The sequence below is a fragment of the Colletes latitarsis genome, chromosome 10, assembly GCF_051014445.1.
Source record: "Colletes latitarsis isolate SP2378_abdomen chromosome 10, iyColLati1, whole genome shotgun sequence".
NCBI classification, from domain to species: Eukaryota; Metazoa; Arthropoda; class Insecta; order Hymenoptera; family Colletidae; genus Colletes; species Colletes latitarsis.
This window is the reverse complement of record NC_135143.1, coordinates 21,531,268-21,550,695: the sequence shown is the minus strand read 5'-3', so window position 1 is coordinate 21,550,695 and position 19,428 is coordinate 21,531,268. Positions and strand designations below refer to the sequence as shown.

Sequence of the window (19,428 nt, the reverse complement as noted above, 5' to 3'; positions counted from 1 at the left end):
CGCCAATGGCCCATAGAATTCGCAGTTCAAGCTGAGAGCGCTAAACGTTTCATTTATTCGTTCAATTATCGTTAATAGGTATTATTTGTGAAAATTGTGTATTATTAGTACAGATTCGATTACTATTATCGATATTATTTGTAACTCTTTGTCGAACTTTACCGATTACGTGAAATTAATGATATACTTGAGCGAATTCTTTTATTTTTCTTCGCACGAGCTTGACATTTTTATTTTGTTAAATTCAACAATCGTTACCATACGCATTTTTCGAGAAAGTGTATCTCTATTAACCCTTTGCACTCTACGAATTCACTTTAATAGAAGATGCTACTTTGATGAATATTAAAATTGTCCTTTTTCCCAGAGAAATTTATAAATGTTTGCAATGTAAAATTCCTTCGTTCGTTTTGTTAATTGGGTTTTTATTACTATACATAAACCATTAAAGTGTCTGCAAAAGAGGAGGACGTTGAAAATTCAAATAATGCGTGACAAAATTAACCGACTATAACTGTTTTAAAAACTAATAACTGAAACGTGGGAATTTTTTGTAGATAAATGTATATCGTTGTTTTAAATATTATATTTAATCCTTCGAAGAGTATCGTAAGAATTTCGAGAAAAATGTAGTGGTTAATGAGTTACTCGACCGACACGTGCCGGTTCTAGATGGCTGCCTGCCGCTGGCGGGGGTTGTCGGGTTCCAGGGGTAGTGTCGACGCCAATGGCTCGTAGGATTCGCAGTTTAGGCTGTCAATGTTACGAGGACGGTGTGACAGCACGCCGGTTCGTGGCACACGGCGACGAATGCTCGACAGGAGCGAATACGGTGCGTGTTTCTTCAGTGTCGGGCACGCAGCCAAACAGCGCGCTCCTTTCATTCCCGTTGGCTCCCGCCACCACGGGAAGCGTTCCTTTTTTTCCTTTTCGACGACTTCGAATCGAAAGGGCGGGAAGCGCGGTCGTACGGCAGACAGTGTCCACCGTAGCAAGGAAAAACTGAAAGCTCCCTATTTTTCCACCCCTTGTTTCGCGGGAAATCCAGTGATCGTGAAATCCAAGTTCGCGGAGTTCGATCGTTATTTATCTGTTCGGTGAATCCATCCTTCTTCTTTGCAAACGTGGCGTAAACGATTGAAAAATTTATTTTTGTAAAAATCTTGGAATTTTAGAAATTTCGTGCGAAGACATATTTTGACGAGGACAGTGCCACTGTCAAACGTAAAATTAAATCTACTGATCTGTACATAGAATATCTGACGATGTTGGTGAAAATATGCTTATGCAAAGTGCACGTTAAATTTTTCTGAAAAGGACCAGCAGTCACTGTCAGCAAAAATAATTAAAAAACCTGAGAAAATACCAAAGCAATTAGAAAAGTTTTAAATATTAAAAATCCACGACTGTGAAAGATTTCCAAAGATGCGTTTTAATATCACAAGTCTGCTTCGCGAATAAAAGAATAAATCCTGGATCTGGACCACCGAACAAGTCGACGCGGTGTGTGTTTATCGCGATGTGTTTGCGCGTTTTTCGAACGGGTCGCTGATTTTCGCGAACGAGAGACAAATTGCGATTTCCTGTTACCTTTGTGGCGTACCTCGTAAAAGAGACCGGTGAAAAAGGACCCCCGTTTCCTGATGAATGGCCATTTTTCGCGGGTGATTTATCGTGCGCGGACGCGCTGACACGGTTTCGTAAAGTTTTATTTTACGCCGACCGTTTCGCGGCTGGAAAGCCTCGCGTCGTTTCCGAACGGAACGAGAATTTATCTAGAGAACACTGGGAACGAGATGGTCGGAAAACAAACTGAGATTTACTGCCGGTTAGAAGAACGATTCGCAGTGCCTCTAGTCGGAAATCGAAGAGGAAGCTGAACGCAGAATGCACGTATTTACGAGGCTAAAATTGTTTGCCATCGTGGAGGAACGCCAGCGAATGTTGGTCGACAGCGGCTGATAGGAAATTGGATTAATAGCGAATCGATCCGTGCCTTTGGAAAGTCGTTCGATGCGAAGGAAAAAAAGATCGAGAAATTTTATTAACCAGGTTGTGATCCCCCGTAACCGTCGAGCGATACGAAATTCGGTCGTGACGAAGTTCGTTCCAATTGTACAGAAAGTTTATTTGCATTCTACAAATTTTACACTATATTTTTTAAAAATAATTTATCGAGAACCGTAGACGTATTTATATATTTTCGTACGGGTAGAAAATATTCGACGGAATATTCGCACATTTTATATTTTTGCGAAGAGATAGTCGAACGTTTCGCGAACATATCGTAAACTAAGCTGGGAGGGAGCAGGATTGATTTCCTTACAATTTTTTGAGGGACTAATGCAGTACTGAAGTTTCAAATCCTAGTATTTACCAAAGAAATCGAGGGACAATCGATTAAAAAATTAATTGATCGGAGATTCCAAGGCTCGAGTACGTAATACGAAATTATAGGAAGGCTGTTGCGAAAATTTTCGATTCTTGGGAACTTCGATTCAAATCGAAGATATATTTTGATGCCAAAGGTGCCTGCTGTTCTCAAAATAAAAGAAACATCGCTCGATCTTGTGCGCGTCTGCGATCGAGACTAGCAAATAAATTGAGCAAAGGAACCAACTGCGAATATTCAGAGTTTCTGTCGATGCCTTACCGTTCAAAAAATTCCTATAAAAATATTGTTTCGAAGATAGAAAAATCTGACCAAGTTTTTTAAATTTATCGATTAAAAGACGAAACAAATTTTATTCAGAGACTTCGTACTAAGAAGAAATTCTCGTATACCAAACTTAAGTGCTCCATTAAAAGAGCCATCAAAGAGTATAATTCCAAAGATAGAAAAAACCTTGCAAACTTGCAATCGAAGCCTTAAGAGTCCTCGAAGACGAAAATCGAGATTCCGGAAGACAGCGAGGCTGCCCCGGATCTTTGGGGCTCGGGAGTTCAGATTCGTGGATCTATTCCGACTCCCAAACGTCGCTTTCCGTTCCGAAAATAAAGGTAAAATCGTGACACGCAATTCCGAATTGGTGAACGGTAAACAAAACGTGCAACAGAGTGACTGGTGGCCGAGAATCGAACGCGCTCCCGATACTATTCTAATCCCTGTCCTTGAGGAACACGTATCCGCCGTTGTCTAGAAGCCTGGAACTTGGCCGTGGCCGATTGATCGCGCACCAGGGTCTCTTCGTCGTACCAACAAACCGCGTCGAGGGAACCTGAGGGTGCCAGGAACCATCGACTACGAGCACGCTGACCGAAAATAAAGAGAGGAGCGATTTTCATCGACAAATAATCGTCTCTCTTCAGTATCCCGACGCTTATCCGACTCGGTGGCAGTGCTCGCGAGGACCAGAGTCGAATCGGTGAGTCGAAGAGCAAATCCAAAAAACCACAAAAAGCACCTTCGGTTTTCGTGCATCATCAACGCGTTATTAACTTACTATTTCTCAACTTTATTCTAGAAATTTAAAAAAATACGAGAACTATTTTTCTGAAATTATTTAACGAGAGGTGATTTTAAAGTGACTCTGACGAGCATTAAAAGAAAAAGGAAAAAGCGTAACAATATACAAAGTATATAAACACAAGATACAGCGTAATCTTATCGGGTGTTTAACTTATCTTCCGGTTGCACGAAAGGTCAAGGAAGTAGTCCGTGCAACTAGCGCGTTAGTCAAACAAAAATTGAACGCAGTTTCCCGCCAAAGATTCTTCCCACGATCGCAGCGCGCGTTTTTCTAGCCCGGACAGGAGACCAAACGCGGAGGATCGTCGACCTCCGACGCGAAGTGGCCCTCGAACGTTCAAGGAACGCTTTGGAGAACCAACAGAGCCGCCGTTACAAGAAGCAGAAACCTACGGAGAAATTGGAACAGCGTATCGGGCGCACTTGAGTCCTCCGGCCCATCGAGTAGGCTAATTTTAAGACCGACTCGAGGGGACTCCTTCGACCTCTGGGATGATCAACGACCATGGCGCCAGGAGCAACGACCCTGACGAGCCTTTTGCTCTTAATGACGATCGCGAGGTGCTCGAACGTCTTCGCGAGCCCCCAGCCGCTGTCCGTAAAGGTTCTGAAGGGCATCAGGCTACCGGGTGGTTACATGGAGGTGGTCCAGGAGGAGCACTGTTCGTACAGTGTCGTTCGATTGACCTGCAGGTCCCTGAAAGCGTTCATTTTCATCCTCGAGGCGGAGTATCTGTCGAACGTCACGCGTATCTGCGGATACAAGCCTCAGAAGGTGACGAAGAAGAAGACGTTCAAGGGCGAAGGTAGCCTGGCACCAAAGAGCATGGAGCTCAGGGGAAATTACATCGACGAACCCGACGAGGAACGACTCGGGGCCATGGACATTCGACGATCGGTGAACAAAAGGTACTTATTTTGGTTTTAAAATTGACGATATTGTGAGAGAATTGTTGAAAACGAACGAAATTGGTAAAGAAAATCGTTTTGAAAGATTAAGAATGAAACTATTAGCGAATTATTGTAACTAAAATTTAATTGCTTCTAACTTCGAATGGTTACAAAACATGTGGTTCCTTCTACGTTTCAAGTTTTACTACGAAAACAATGAATCCAGATGAAATCCTCATCGATCGGGAACAATAAACAAATAGAAATACATTCTTCTGGCACTCTTTATTTATGCTTCCAGAAATCAGAGTTTTTAGAATTCTGTTTGTGTTTCTAAGGAATGCCCCAGCAGAGTTTGTTTGAAGAGAGTTACAGAGAAGAACGTATTACGAATTCAATTGCGTAAAGCTCGAGTGTTATCACTTTTTAATAATCGTGCCACTCGTTTGTAAAAGTGTAGAAAAGTAGATTCGATCGTACAGTAAAGTAAAATTGAGTCGCGAATAATAAATTATAGCTGTTGCGTAGATATTGATTACCGGAGTCGGTGATCAGCCTCTAGATCGTACGTTCCAAAGTTTTGTGGGCTTCCTTATTTCGCCTTTCGTCACATTTCGACACAATAACCGCCTCCAACTGGTAACACGAGTCACCCACTAGGCATCCGCAAGGAAAGGAGATAGTAAAGAATATTCGGTTACCGGTGCGTAGACCACAGAACTAGAAAACCGCGCCTGCTGCGTCGCGATCCACAAGTCGTAGCAACGGGCAGCATTTTTCGCGATGCACGTTGATCTAATTCACATCGTGCAACGCGGATACAGGATAAACCCTCCTGATAAACAACTCGTGACGCAAACGTCGTTCGACTTTGTGACAGCGAATAAGTTCTCAGCCTGCAAGTTTGCCTGAAATTAAATACTCCTGCGGAAAATGATAACGCAAGCAGTAAATAAAAAGTACGAGACTCTAATGGAGACGTACTCGAATTTCTACTGTGTTCTGGCGTACTTAATTACTAAACGAATGAGATCCTCGCCGGGTACTCAGAAAACTTTATCCATTCGACGATGGCGACGATACTATATTCCGCCCCCATTGTCGACAATGTCGCCATTCGGAGAAAAGCACCGAGGGCGAACGGGCGACAATCGCGCGAATATAGCTGGAATGCAATTCCGCGAAATTAGGCGGGTATTCGTGAGAAATGGCCTTTTTTTCCCCCGCCAAAGTTCGGTCCTTTGTCGTTCCCTTTTCATGGCTTGTGACGTATCTTCGGGGGCGGAGCGAAATCTCGGCACGCAAAATCGTCGTTTGATGTGCGCCAGCAAAGCGTACGTGAAGTTTTAATTGCCTTTTGAGCGACGTTCGATGCCCGTCGAAGGAGAAATCGTTTTCAGAGGGAGTGCATCGCGCGAGCAAGGAGCACAGCTCGATGAACTTTGTAAATAAGGGGTTGCAACCGCGTTGCCAAAGGGAGCGAAACCCGTCTCACCCTTTCGGGATCGAATTCCGTCTTGGCGTAGGATCGGCGAATGGATTTTAGTTTTTCTCGTCTCGTATTTTTGCAAAATGATACGCGATACCGGACACCATCCAATTATTCTACGCCAAAATGTGCATTAAAGGAGTAAACTTTTAAATTATTTCCTTTCTATCGATTTTCGTCGTTGGATATTGTAAATAGCTGTTTTGTTGGAAGTTGAAGAAAATGTTGAAAAATTTTCCTCCAACGTTTCTCCCTTTTACAAAATGTAAGCGAGATATTCAAAGCGATCGAGTTACTCTAAAATTAAAAGTGCTGTTTCTGAACGTCCGTTACAAACGAACGCGATCTAGGTAAACGCGTTTGAACGTTTTTTCGCGGAGGAAAACGTTTAAATGGAAGTGTCGGGACTCCAAAAAAAAAATTGAAAAGGATTCCGCGCGTGGGTGGCGCGCGTAACGTTATTTCCCTTTTATTTCCGGCAAGGGGAACGACGCGATAATATCGTCGAGAGACGGTGCGTTGGTAAAAGGGCTGAAAATCCAACCCCTATTTTACCCTCACGGCCAGGCCACTTTTGATCCCCCGCGCAACAATCGTCCCGATCTGAAAACAATTGACGAATTTTTCCTTTGTCGTTCCGCGGGGCGCGCGCGTTTTCGACGCCCGGTAGACGCCCTAATGACCGGCGTCGCTTATTTAATTGACGACGCGGGTGCGAGGAATCGATACAATCTGCGTTGCGCCGTTTACAATACAGTATAATCTGCAGGCGTGCAGGTTTGGCGAGTTGGTAGCAATGGTTTTGGGTAGATATTCCTCCTCCGATTCGCGAGAATGTTCCCCTCGGTGTTGTGAATTTCAGAAACAATTTCTTATATTCGAATTGGGATTTTCTAAAAATTTGATCTTGAATTTTGGAGCCAATGTTACTACCTTTGGGTCGATGGTTAAAATATGTAAACTTACGATAAAAATATGGTACATTTTTTAGTTTGCTTGTAATTCTATTCGTTTGTTTTTGCCACAAGAAGTAACCACTAATTTTATTGAATACATGAAATAGCTGCATTGGAAATCGGTGTGTGTTTTCCATCCAGTTTGGAGTCCTAAACACTGAGTGATATTTGAAACTTTTTTTATTGATATAAACCGACGAAATATAAATTTCAAACTTCGTACGTTCACTTTTATTTCAACGAGCTGCAAAAAATTGTTCAAGTATAAATAATTGATTTTGTTTACGAAATGCATCGTTATATAAACTGTGTGCACGAACGTACTGTTATTCGAAACGACAGGAATAAAATAACTGAAATATTAAAAGACTTGCAGCATCTGGAATTTTCAGGAAGTGTGAACAAAAAGATCGAGTCTCTTTTTATCTCGAAACTAGGCTGTCCCCTTAACACCGGCTTCCATTGCAGCGTTGTTCTAATGTCCTCTGACATTTAACCTACATTGTCATCCGATAACATCCATCCAGTCGGTTTAAATTAATTTCTGAGATAAACAATATATTTAGAGTGTGACACAATGTATGTGTGAAACATAGTTCAGAGATGAGTGTAGCACGTAGAAACAATAAAAGAAGTTTATAATTAATTTCAGAGATAGATAATCTATTTAAAATGTCCCGCGATGCGTGAGACCCAGTTCAAGAATAAATTTAGCGCATAGAAACAATAAAATGGCTTCGTATAAATTTCCATTTGACTTTACTTCTAAGTTCTATCGAGTTGTCTTGTTCTAGCAACCTGCATGTGTTTACTTTCGCAAGAGGCGCTCAAAATAACAGCCGTGCATTTCAATGTAAGCATGTAAGCGCATTATCATTGATCTTCTTATCTTTTCGACGTATCCAGGTGTTGCGCGGATTTCCTAGAAACTTTGTTCAATTCTCTGACAGAGTACTTCGATATTGCAAACTTGCTAAAGACAATGGATTTCGAAGAATCTCTCTTCGAAGACAATGTTTATGGAGTAGACAAAAAGATCGTGTATAAAATATTGAGCATTGTTTACGACCAGTCGAATGCAATCAGTTCTACTAAACTAATACGTCTATTTATTTCTTTTTGAACTGAATTCCGAGTAAAAACTCAATTGTATTTTAAAAGGTTTTTCCCCCGAGTAATCGAGACTTTAATATTGTTTTGATTTCTTGAACTTAACCAACCATCGAGGAAAAATAATGTTATTTTACAAATAAAATAAAGCATTAAATTTAGTCTCGCCATGGTCCATCAGGAGGTTTCTCTTCATTTTTCAGATGTTCTGGACAAAAACATTGTCGCTACAGTTTCACCACCGACCAGTCAGGCACAGTTTACTGGAAACCAGCTACTTTGCGATTAAAATACGCCTGCATACCCGGTAAGTAACTTGTCAAATCATTTACGAGTACATAAATTAAATTAATTCTTTGGACATTCGTTCTGTGTAACAATACAACTAACCTACGAGAAGTCGAGAGCACGTAAGAAACAGGAAACATTTTAAATAATCGTTTAGGAAATCGATTCACAGTCGTGTTCAATCGATGATCTGCGATCTAGATAGCCGGAAACAAATACGACCTCGTCGACATCGAACTTGGAGAGCGTACGAAACGACGCATGTGTCACGTTCGTCGATTTTTACCTTGTGAAATTGTTCGCTATTGGCGAACGTTGGAAAAATCAGTTTTCTACACGTGTTGTATCAACAACAAAATAATATGTCTGACGCTGTCAAATTATTCTTAAAAGGAAGGGATTACAATTCTATAATTACGAAAGCAACAGTCCATTTGTCGCCACCAAAAACATACTTTCTATCAGAATAACACCTGATAAATTGACTTATTGGCGATTGTAAAGTTATCAACATTTCCTAATCGACTGAAATACAAAATGGATACAAATGGACTTATATTTCCAACGAATGGCGAATTTTTCTCATCGAAACTTACTAGAATCGAAAAGAAGTTTCTTTGAACTCTTTCCGCAACCCCATCTGACCTATTTCGTTACAAACATAGGTCGTATATCATGCTGGAAACGTTAGATCAAAAGAAAAAGTGTGATTCGGAGTAGTTCCGTTCTGCAATTTCGAGGGATCAGAAATTCGGTCTAACGCGTCATAATAGCAGCGAGGTCTTCCGGAGAACGAACACTGTCGCATAACGAACGGCGTGTTACGCGCGACAGAATGAAGAAATTCCTAAAGGACACGCTAATCCGTGATTTCTATGCATCGGAGTATACGGTGGGATCGTGAAAGGCGCGAAAAGGTTTCTACGATATGAATGCAAACTCAGAATCCTCTGAAAAGGACGAACGTTGACAGAGAAACTTTTTCGTCGAATAACGATCTTTTAACTTCGCGAACGATCCTTCTGCGTTCGATTAAAATAGAAACGGTTTTATTTTTTCAAAGCCTGACGAACAATTTTTAAAACACTCAATTTCGTTTGACGTTCCAGCTGCATTTTTGATCCTGCTCGTAAATTACTGTAGGGTTGTAATAAATAAGGGTAGTTTGTATCACCCTAGTGAATTCGATGGAAGAAAAAGGTGTTCTACGCCCCAGTGCTTAAACTAAGTATCTAGCTCAATGCGTAGCCAAATAACTGTTCAAATCAAATTTATCATTCGAATAAAATTGTAGCTTTCGATTACGATCGGTTAATTCATATTCGCCATTTTATTCTAGAAGATTGATGAGTCAGATTTTCCAATAAATTAATCTAAAATTTAAAAACGTTTGAATTTAAATTTTAATTCATCCGCTCTTCGATCAATGATTTAATCACAGAAGATAATCATTTATAAAAGCAAACGACGAAACAGTAATATTCTCGATCACTCGACGACTTTTCAATTCCGCGCGCAACAAAGACACCCCCCCAGAGGGAACGTTACATTATCGAGGAAAATCGAGAAACAGCGAGTCACCTTTCTCATCGGAGAGAAGGAGGGAAGGGCTGAGCCACCCCTTCGACGCCCTACAACCGGTGTCAACCCCCTCCAGGTGTTCCTACTCTCGAGTCGATTCGCCCCTCCACCGAAAACTGGAGCAAGGACACCCTCGCCCACTCCTGATACCGCATAATAGTGCCCACAGTCACACTCGAAATCGACAAATGGACCGAAACGGATGCAGATGTTGATCCGCGTCCTTATGCCGTCGACGGTGTCGTCCTTTCGCGTTTCTCCGACTAACAATACCTCTCTGGGCGGGCGAGAGGGGGACAGCTGCGGGGCGGTAATTGAATCGAGCCGAATCGAACCGGAGAAAATGGGATTTTCACGTGCAGAAGGATAATTTACCCTTCTTTTTTTTCCCCCCCTCATCTCCGTCGATAACTCATCCGTACATTGGGGTGGAAATATAATTTCGACTCCTCTCCGGAGGATATCTACGACGGGTATATATTTACGGTTACGCGGCGTAATGTCTTTTTTTCGTTTTCGAAGGGTGATGTTCCCGCTTTAATTCGTTCTTTCGGGGGATTGTTTCAGAGACCGCCGTCAGAAAATATTGCAACGAGGAACTGAAGGTGGTCCCCGGCGACGGTGGCTTCATAAAGTCACCGGGATATCCGCTTTACTATCTCGGGGAGAACACGTGTGGTTGGACCTTCAGATCGGCTCCCGAGCAAAGGATCGTCCTCACTTTTCACGACCTGGATATACGGGGTGAGTATCGATCCGAGTGAGCTAAGTCTACCCTCTGGTAATCTCGTCTAATTACGTCGAGTGGATTCGGCCCGGGGAATCGATTTAAAAATCATGAGACGAACAGCTTCCGTGAAAATACAATCGTTTCGCGTTTCATCCCCTATTTTCTGGGTCCATTAAAAGCTTGACTGGTTCGAGACGTTGTCGAGATCGAACTGGCTGCGAGATTGAAAAAATTAAAGAACTTTCTTGTACGATTTTGGAAACTAACTATTCGAAAACGTATTTTAAAGTTTTTAAGAGTAACGGAGTTGTAGAATATTGGTATCTATGCATCTAATAAATTAAGCGAGAAAATGTTTATTAAGTTTTACTGTTTTTCAGGCTCGGAAGCGGACGGAAGCTGCGTGGACATCGTCAGGGTACGGGAAAGGGGAAGAACGCTGTTCGAGTATTGCGGTGCAGCGGCTGGCGTCACAGTCGTCTCGAATTCGAACGTGATCACCCTCGACCTTGTCGCCTCGAAGAGCCTTTACACGGCTCGAGGATTCTTCTTGCAGTATCAAGGTCAGTCCGACCTCCGGGGCGACGAGCGATTCTTTTTTCGAAATCGAAGAAACGAGATCCGTACACGCATGGTCGAAGATCGACGGACACCCAACACTGACAAACATCGATGATTGCGCAATGAATTTTATTCGTCTGGAAATAACATTGGCGGGATTATTTTCAGAGCACCCAGCGTGACTTGACACGCGGAACTTAATATCTCGTTGTTCCTAGCATTCGTCCATCGTTGGCGACTATTTCGCTCAAAAAACGACTTCTAAACCTTCAGTTTGTATTTATTTTCGACGTCAGGGTGAGAAAATTCATTTTCATTTTATTTTCATAACTTTTGGACTCTCGAAAATATATTTTACGCGAGCGACTTGCGTTAGAAACTGAACAAAACATGGCGATGAACCGCCGCCATGTTGAAACCCCGATCAAGAATTCTAACTTTTTGTAACGATGACATAAATGAAAAATTTTCTATGGCTAAGTGAATTATTGTTAAATACGTACGTGACCTTAATTAATCCACGTGTTACTATTATTGTGGTGATAGAATAGACTTAATAAAGAGCACAAACATACGAGAGCCTCAATTTAGTCAGTATCGTAATGTAGGTCGCGTCGAATTTCTGGTAATGTTTACGTTCGTTTGAGTGACACACATTTTAATATTTCAGTTTTGGGTTGCCCGGATATTTCGACGCCGAACGGAAGTTACATATTGAATGGCACTCTGACGTCAAGGACGCTTCTATGCAAATTGGGCACCGTGTTCCCTGACAGCAAAGAAAGAATAAGGATACTCGAGTGCAAGAACGGCAGGTGGAACGAGAGCGTCGTCGCTATACCAAGTTGCAAAGGTAAGAATAATTTCATTTTTCGAATAATTTTTAGTTACAAAGGATTTAAATCAAATTAATGATATAGTCCATTCGGTTATAAATAGCGTTTGGGGATGGTCATGTGCAAACATTTATGAAAAGAGGTTATAGGAAGTGTGGAACTTTGTTCTATTAGTTTTATCTGTCTCTAATAAAAACGGCCGCATCACGCAAGCATGTGTACTGTTATCTTAAAAGTGCATGTTCGCATGACATTAAGTCACTAGTTTTATTGCAGTAACTGCAAGTGTCACGACAGTTGACATCGCGAAGAGTAAAAGTTGCATTGTCACGACGTTTCAGTCGGCGTTGCGCCATAAATGTCGGTGTCAAAGTGTAAAGATTGATGGTATTGAAAGAAAAATGGTAGAAATTTGAAACCCCTTTCATTCGCAAATTCAAACCATCGTTATTATTTATTTACGAAGAAAATAAGAGCAGATCCTTTAGATTCTCTGAGAAAAAACAGGTTTCAATTATAAAACAATTCTGCATATTACATCATTTTTCTTTTCGTGTATCTTGGAAGTAATAGTCAAAATTTCTTTACATCGGAGAGGACGTTTACAATTCTTACACGATTGTAACAAGCAACGAGCAATTGATACGTTCCCATTGACATCATCCTTCTAAATAATTTCTCTTATTGCAAGTTGTGAATCGGATGCTACGCGTAAAGTAACGCGTTCTTTATGGTCTGACGAGGACGGTACTTTTCCACTAGTTTCTTCGAGCCACAGTTCCTCACATTTCTCAATAAATTACATATAACTTTTGGACTTCTGCCAGCTGTTTCCAAAATTGCGGATACTGTTAAATTTTATTTTCGTAAATTTTGTTCTATTTCAAATTTGTTGAATTTTTCTCCCCGTTCAATTATCATAAATTATAGACATTTTGAGATCGTGATCTGACTATATATATCATAATAATAAAAATATATTCTCATAAAAAAGTCATTATTCAAATAATTAAAATAATATTTTCTTTTTTAACAAAAATCATTTTCCAATACTTTTGCTATGTTTTGATTTTTCTCGTCTATTAATAGCTCCATTACTTGTTTGTTTATGAGTTATTTGCAAGAAATTAAACACCTGTGGTTTTTGGCCGTGAGTGTACGCGTTCCCGATTACGTCTCATTTTATCCGTAAAAACAGTGGACGCCTATCTTGCGGTGATATGGGTTTTTGGAATCAACGAGTTTGCTGTAAAAAATGTGGCTTTATCGCGTCGTATCTCGTGCATCGGCGAGATTTATGGTGCCCGTGGTGCTCGAAGTTATCGGTACGTTCCTCGGAGACCTCCCGGGAACCCATGGCTGCCCATCGTCTTCGTAAGGGGAAAATCGATGGTGGGGGATATCGCGGTTAAATGGTGGGATGTTGGCTGAACTGGAGGGGCTAGGGGGACAGGATGAAAGAAAAAGACGGAGGGAAAGAATCTCGGGGCGGCGAAGTATTCGTGAAGGCACCATACATCGGCAGCGTCGCGCACGTAACGACGCCAGCCGTCTCGACGCCACGTGTCCGGGCGACAAAAATCGTTGGTAAAGAAATTTGTTGAGCGCGGACAAATTTTATCGTACGGTTCGTTTCGTCGGCGATAATTTATCAAATTTACTGCGCGCGGGTGTCGATTAGATAATCGAGTGATATCGGGTGCTCCGTTAAATATCCGTGAAACGTCTCCAAGAAAGTACAGCCCTGTACAGCTACACGATAACCGCCAGGTAATTCTGTCAATATGAATTACGTTATTATTATTTATTGTAAAAGTGCCCTTTAAATGTATCGGAATAGGAGCTCGATGTACAGATAGACGATAAAAGAAAGAGTAATTTCATGCACGATGAACTGTGAAATTGCATTCCTCTACTATGTTGCTTCTTTTCTCTATTCGTGCATATGCAATATTTCTTTCATTGCCTGAATAAGTACACGATATAGTGTATTGGACGAACTGGTCTACTGTTTTTGTCAGTTGTTGTGCACGATGGTTTATTGAACCGACGATCGCTGTCTATGCTGTTGAATTATCTCTGATTGAAAAAATACGCCTATGGTCGAAGTACGTGATTCAATGTGTGAACTGTACACTGGTTGAATTAGAATCTTAACGTGCTGATACGTTGGTAGTATTGATCGTTTGTTGTATATCAGTATGGAATTATGTTAAAGAACCACAGAAAATATCTAGATCCTCACGATAGGTATTAACAAATAAGGAAGAAAGTTTCCGATTCGAGAAAGTGATGCATTAAAATTGAACTAATATTAATAATTCAGTAAGAATTCGTGTCGTTTGAAATCGAGCATATTAATATATTTGACAATGAGGATGCCAAATCATCGACGGTCTAAGTGAATAATCGAATTTTTTAATTCGTTGAACATTTTTATACGAAGACTGGAGGCACAAAACTCGTGAATTTTGCTTGAAATTGTTAAGATAACATATCATTTAGTTCGTATGGAAAAATTGTTCAACGTTACATAAACTCGAAGATATCAAGTTATTGTTACAGCAGTGTTCGAACCTGATAAAATCATATTGTAGGTAGTCGGGTTTAGACGGTATTTGCTTCCATATTTTTTGATCGTCAAGAAATAATACTTATTTTCTGTTCACGGATAATTTCGTTGATGAATCTTTTAAATATTAAGAGACTAAATAAGACACGCTAATATTAGGTATTTTAGAATCGATTAATATTTTTCGTTTATTTAATCCTACAAATAATGTGTGAAATTTTAACTAAATTTTAAGTCTTCTGTAATATCAATCATATCTACACAAAAAATAAATTCAACAACGATTGGATAATCCGGTACGCCCATAAAGGATTACTATAACATTCCATACGTTGCATACGTCTACTTTACGGATAGGATCGAGCAAATTTTCTTCATGAATAACATGTGAAAATTTTAGATTCGTTTGTGTTAATGGATTTTAATTCACGAGTGGAACGTAAACGGAAGTTACTTCGCAAATGAATTTAAAATTTCTGTTCGTTGCTCGTGATTAAAATTTACCCTGCCGTGCTCGGCAAATTTAACAGAGACATTGCACCTCACGCGTCGTGCGTTATATTTAACACCAGTGCAAGGAAAACCACCAAAACGGCGGACTCAAATTTCTAATTTAAAGTTACAGAGACTGCTAGGATGAATTTCGTCGAAATAAAAAGAATTATCATACGAGACAAAGTTTTATATTTTTGATAATAAGTAAAACATTATTGAAACGATGCTAACCGTTCCATTGTTAATAATTATTTCTCGTTGATCTGTCTATGTCCTAACAGAAGATGCAACACGCGTGAACACAATTAATCATCGAGAGTTTACGGTCTTATCAGTCATTTTTCTTTCCTCGATACGCGTCTAATTTTTCCATCGATAAACCACGCGTGCTCTTGCATAAATCAATCGAGAGTGATCGACGCGGGTCAGCGAGGTGATCTTCTTCTCGAACCTTCTCATTCGAGCAAATTCTTGAATTAATTAACGCCTCTTAATGTCTTCTTTCTTCCGACAACTATCGCGGAACGCGATACTTCTCATGAATTATGAATTCATTTTTCAGCCAAGCTGACGAGGCGTTGAAACTCGGTTAAGTGGTCTTTTTTTTTGGACCTTTTTTGCCCTCGTTTCACCGACTGTCCCGTTCGCCATTACTTACATACGAACAACACCCATTTATACGTTCATTTAATAATTTTCTACGTTCTCGACGAAATATCACAAAACTTCCCATCGTTTGAGCACGTAACAAACAAATTATACTTAAACGAATTAAATATAAAATTCTTAATACCGTTTATTTATTGATATAAATCATAATTATTAAAGCATTCTTTCGATCACACCCTCGACTTAAATAATCAAGTTAATTATTTATTTTCACTCTAACCTATGGTCGGATATCATTTTGTGCGATGTTTCATTAAAATCTGCGTCCGATAGTTCCCAATGTCGCCTCGTCAAAGTCCATTGTCGGTTGCTTCGTGCAAAGGTCGTCGGTTCGACCGTTTCCTCGCGAAAATCGACCGATTTCCGTCGCGATGCAGTCCCAGCGATTCGTTTCTGTTGTTAAGAACCATGGCGAACAGAAGCAGACCGTGGCTCGAGCAAAGAATTCTCGCACGGTAAAAAATTGTCCGTCGCCCGAATCCTCAGCGGCTTTTCACGCCTCGAACAAAGAAGATTGGGGAGGACGTGTCTCCGTTCTTTGTACGCTCCTTCTATTCATCTCGCTAATAATCCACGGAGAACGGTGGAGTTTTGCCGCGAGAATATCCAGAAAAGTTTTCTCTTCAGCTTTCACCGAACGCAAGAAAAGCAGGGACCGCCTGCCTGGCTACCGTGATTATTACCTTTCTTTCTCGAGGGAACTCGCTATTAAAACCTAATCACAGAAACCGAACGTATCGTCGACCGTTTACACGAGACGTAAATTTTTATAGCGACCACTGATAAATTACTCCGGAAACGGGAAGAAACGATTCGAGAAGATGATGATTACGTACACGATTAATGTTTTCTTTGCATCGAAGAAAGTATCTGTCTCGAAGAGACGATCAAAACGAAGATTATCTTTTTGTTTTCGTTCGCGATTTAATACTTACAAGTATTTGCATGTTGTATGCAGTAGTTGTGCAATTAGAAAATAATTCTATTCGGCTTCATCGTTGAATATACAGGGTGTTCAGCCACCCCTGGGAAAAATTTTAATAGGGGATTCTAGAGGCCAAAATAAGACGAAAATCAAGAATACCAATTTGTTGATGAAGGCTTCGTTAAAAAGTTATTAACGTTTAAAGTTCCGCTCGTAATGAATTTTTTTCTCGAAAGTGCGTAGGATTTCAAGGGTATGCATAATGACTAAAAATGCTTGCAATTGACCCCTGCAACCGAAAATAATTTTTCCAAAACGATTTGAAATTTTTTTTTTCCGTCGAAAAATTTCACACCTTCACGAATTTTTTTCTAGAAAGTGAGTAGGATTTCGGGGGTATGTCTATTCACCAAAAATGATTGTAATTGACCCCCACAACCGAAAATAATTTTTTCAAAATGATTTGAAATTTTCGAATTTAATTGTTAATAACTTTTTAACGAAACCTCCATCAACAAATTGATACACTTGATTTTCGTCTTATTTTGGCCTGTAGAATCTCCTATTAAAATTTTTCCCAGGGGTGGCCGAACACCCTGTATAACGTACAGATAACCTTTTTGCCTGATCAGTGAATGTTGAATATATTAGCATTTCATGTTCAATAACTGACGCGACGAAAACAAATCACAAAAACACTTAATATTCGACGAATGAATACGAATAGAAGTAAACATCGTTACGTATATGTACATCATTTGTATGTACCCAAACCTGCTTGTAAATAATATTTTGTAGTATAATGGACAGAAAAAAAGATTTGAAAGTGAAATACACTGACTAGACCGTGAACTCGTGTTTTGAGTTTCAATTTTCCAGTTAAAAATTATACAAGACATTGGGTTTTAAAGATTCTGAGCGACATTAACAATCTCGAGAAAAAAATGGGTCTTTAAAAGGACAGACGTTTTTGCTTGCCTTCTAATAAAGCGTTTTAAAATGCGTACGATGACCTGTGGTCGATGGTCGTTCAAGGTCGCTGAAGGTCAACTACGATAAAAAATAATTTATTCCAAGGAATTAATCGTATACTTTCGTGTCTTCTTTTATTACAGATATACCGCTCTTGTAATCGCTACACTGATTGTGGAATGTAAACAAACATTCAATCACGTTGTACGCTTCATATTTACCTGTATCCACGAGTGCTATTATTAGACTGCGGTATGCTGTCGACCGAAGAGCGGCTTTGTAATATTCAGTCTCCAAAATGCATTATGCGAAAACAATTAAAGTTTCTATTGTTTTCATTCGCGGTGAACGTAATTAATTATTTGCGAGGCGGTGTTTTTCGAAACACAATGCACAGTATTATAATTTTAAAGCCTGCATTTAAAACATTTGCAAGCAGTGTGTACGTAAATAAGTAAATAATAATAAAAGATCTTTATTCTGTACACGTACAGTCGGTGTAAAAAGTATTCGTATAACGATCAATTTGAAATTCTTGAATGTTTGTAGAATTTTTCAAAATTGACCGCTGTACGAATACGCGTGTATGTGTTTAGAGTTAATTAAGCACGGTGGTAAATCAAGAGTAGTATATCTGACATTATATTTATAAAATATAGGTAGCTACATAGATACTTCGAGATGCTGAACAGAGAAAAATTCAAATTGCTGTTTTGAAACAACCCCTTCGCGAGGCGTTCGGAAATCGCTACGAAGTTTCGTGGCTCGATTCGAAATCGCGCGTTGTTCGCGCGCGAACGACGCTCCGTGGATTTCATCGTTCGCACAGAGAACGAGCGGACTTTCTAAATTTCCCGCGAAACAGCTGCTCGAGCTTGCAGCAGCACTGACACACATTGCATCCGCATGCATTCCAAATGAATGCATAATTCAGAGGACGCGCAGTTTCGGGCTAGAGTGCGCAGTTTGCGAGCGAGAAACGTGGGAGAAAGGAACGAGGGAACCCGTTTACGTCCTGTGGCAGAGAGGGTGGGGGCGCGAGAGGGGAGGGTGGACAAGATGAAGGGGAGGCTGGTCGCGTACCGTTTTCCCCACCACTCCCGTCCCCTTCCGCGCGAGAGATAATTTTAGAGTCGTCAGAATAAAACAACGATACGGTTGCACATGTTCGAACAGCTGCTGCGATCAAGTTGAACTTTGAAAACGTGCGATCGAACGAAGAAAACCTGCTAAACCTGTGTACGCATACTTTTTGGTACCAAGTACATAATGCTATCCTTTCCTATTTGAACAGTAACGATGAATCCGTCGTTTTGTCGGATTAACGTTCGAAAAATAACAATTTTACTGGGGTATATTTGATAATTATATAATAATAATAACGTCGGTATTGCACATGCTGAGGCTTGTAAACGACGAAGATCAATTTCGGTGTGTAGAATAGAGTAGAATACATGAATAGTCTGTTTTCGTAGATAGTTTTTATTTCCTTTTTTTATGCTATCAGGAAATAATAATTTGTTTCGAGGTACTAAATGAATATAAAATAGTAATAAACATAAATTAAAATAATTTATGTAGCCGTGAAATATTTTATAGTAGCCTAGCACAGAATAATTTCATCGACCATTCATTAACAAGTTGGAAATAACTCTCTCGACGAATGTGCAAAGTGGTAAAGAATGTCAAGAGGCAAAGATTCAGTGACAAGCTACTGTGTTTCATATATGATGTACACTTTTTCAAAATAAATGTATTTATAACAGGTTAGAACAGTTTGTGACGAAATATTGTCTTCTTAAGCATCGAAACATCAGAATCAGAAATGTTTTTTTTATACTTCAAGATACAAATCGGAAAAATTATTTGTGTTGATGATGGGTT

The 19,428-nt window shown here is 40.1% G+C and overlaps 1 protein-coding gene across 1 annotated transcript in view; it reads left to right on the top strand.

Moving 5' to 3' along the window:
* The first annotated feature begins 844 nt into the window (after nucleotides 1-844).
* LOC143347101 (uncharacterized) overlaps nucleotides 845-19,428 on the top strand; it is a 36,325-nt gene continuing 17,741 nt past the window's right edge. The window contains exons 1-6 of the mRNA XM_076776008.1: nucleotides 845-3,365; nucleotides 3,745-4,378; nucleotides 8,119-8,222; nucleotides 10,352-10,528; nucleotides 10,895-11,077; nucleotides 11,746-11,928. Of these exons, the coding sequence (XP_076632123.1) occupies nucleotides 3,975-4,378; nucleotides 8,119-8,222; nucleotides 10,352-10,528; nucleotides 10,895-11,077; nucleotides 11,746-11,928 (1,051 nt within the window). The 5' untranslated portion in view covers nucleotides 845-3,365; nucleotides 3,745-3,974. The remainder of the gene's footprint in view (nucleotides 3,366-3,744; nucleotides 4,379-8,118; nucleotides 8,223-10,351; nucleotides 10,529-10,894; nucleotides 11,078-11,745; nucleotides 11,929-19,428) is intronic.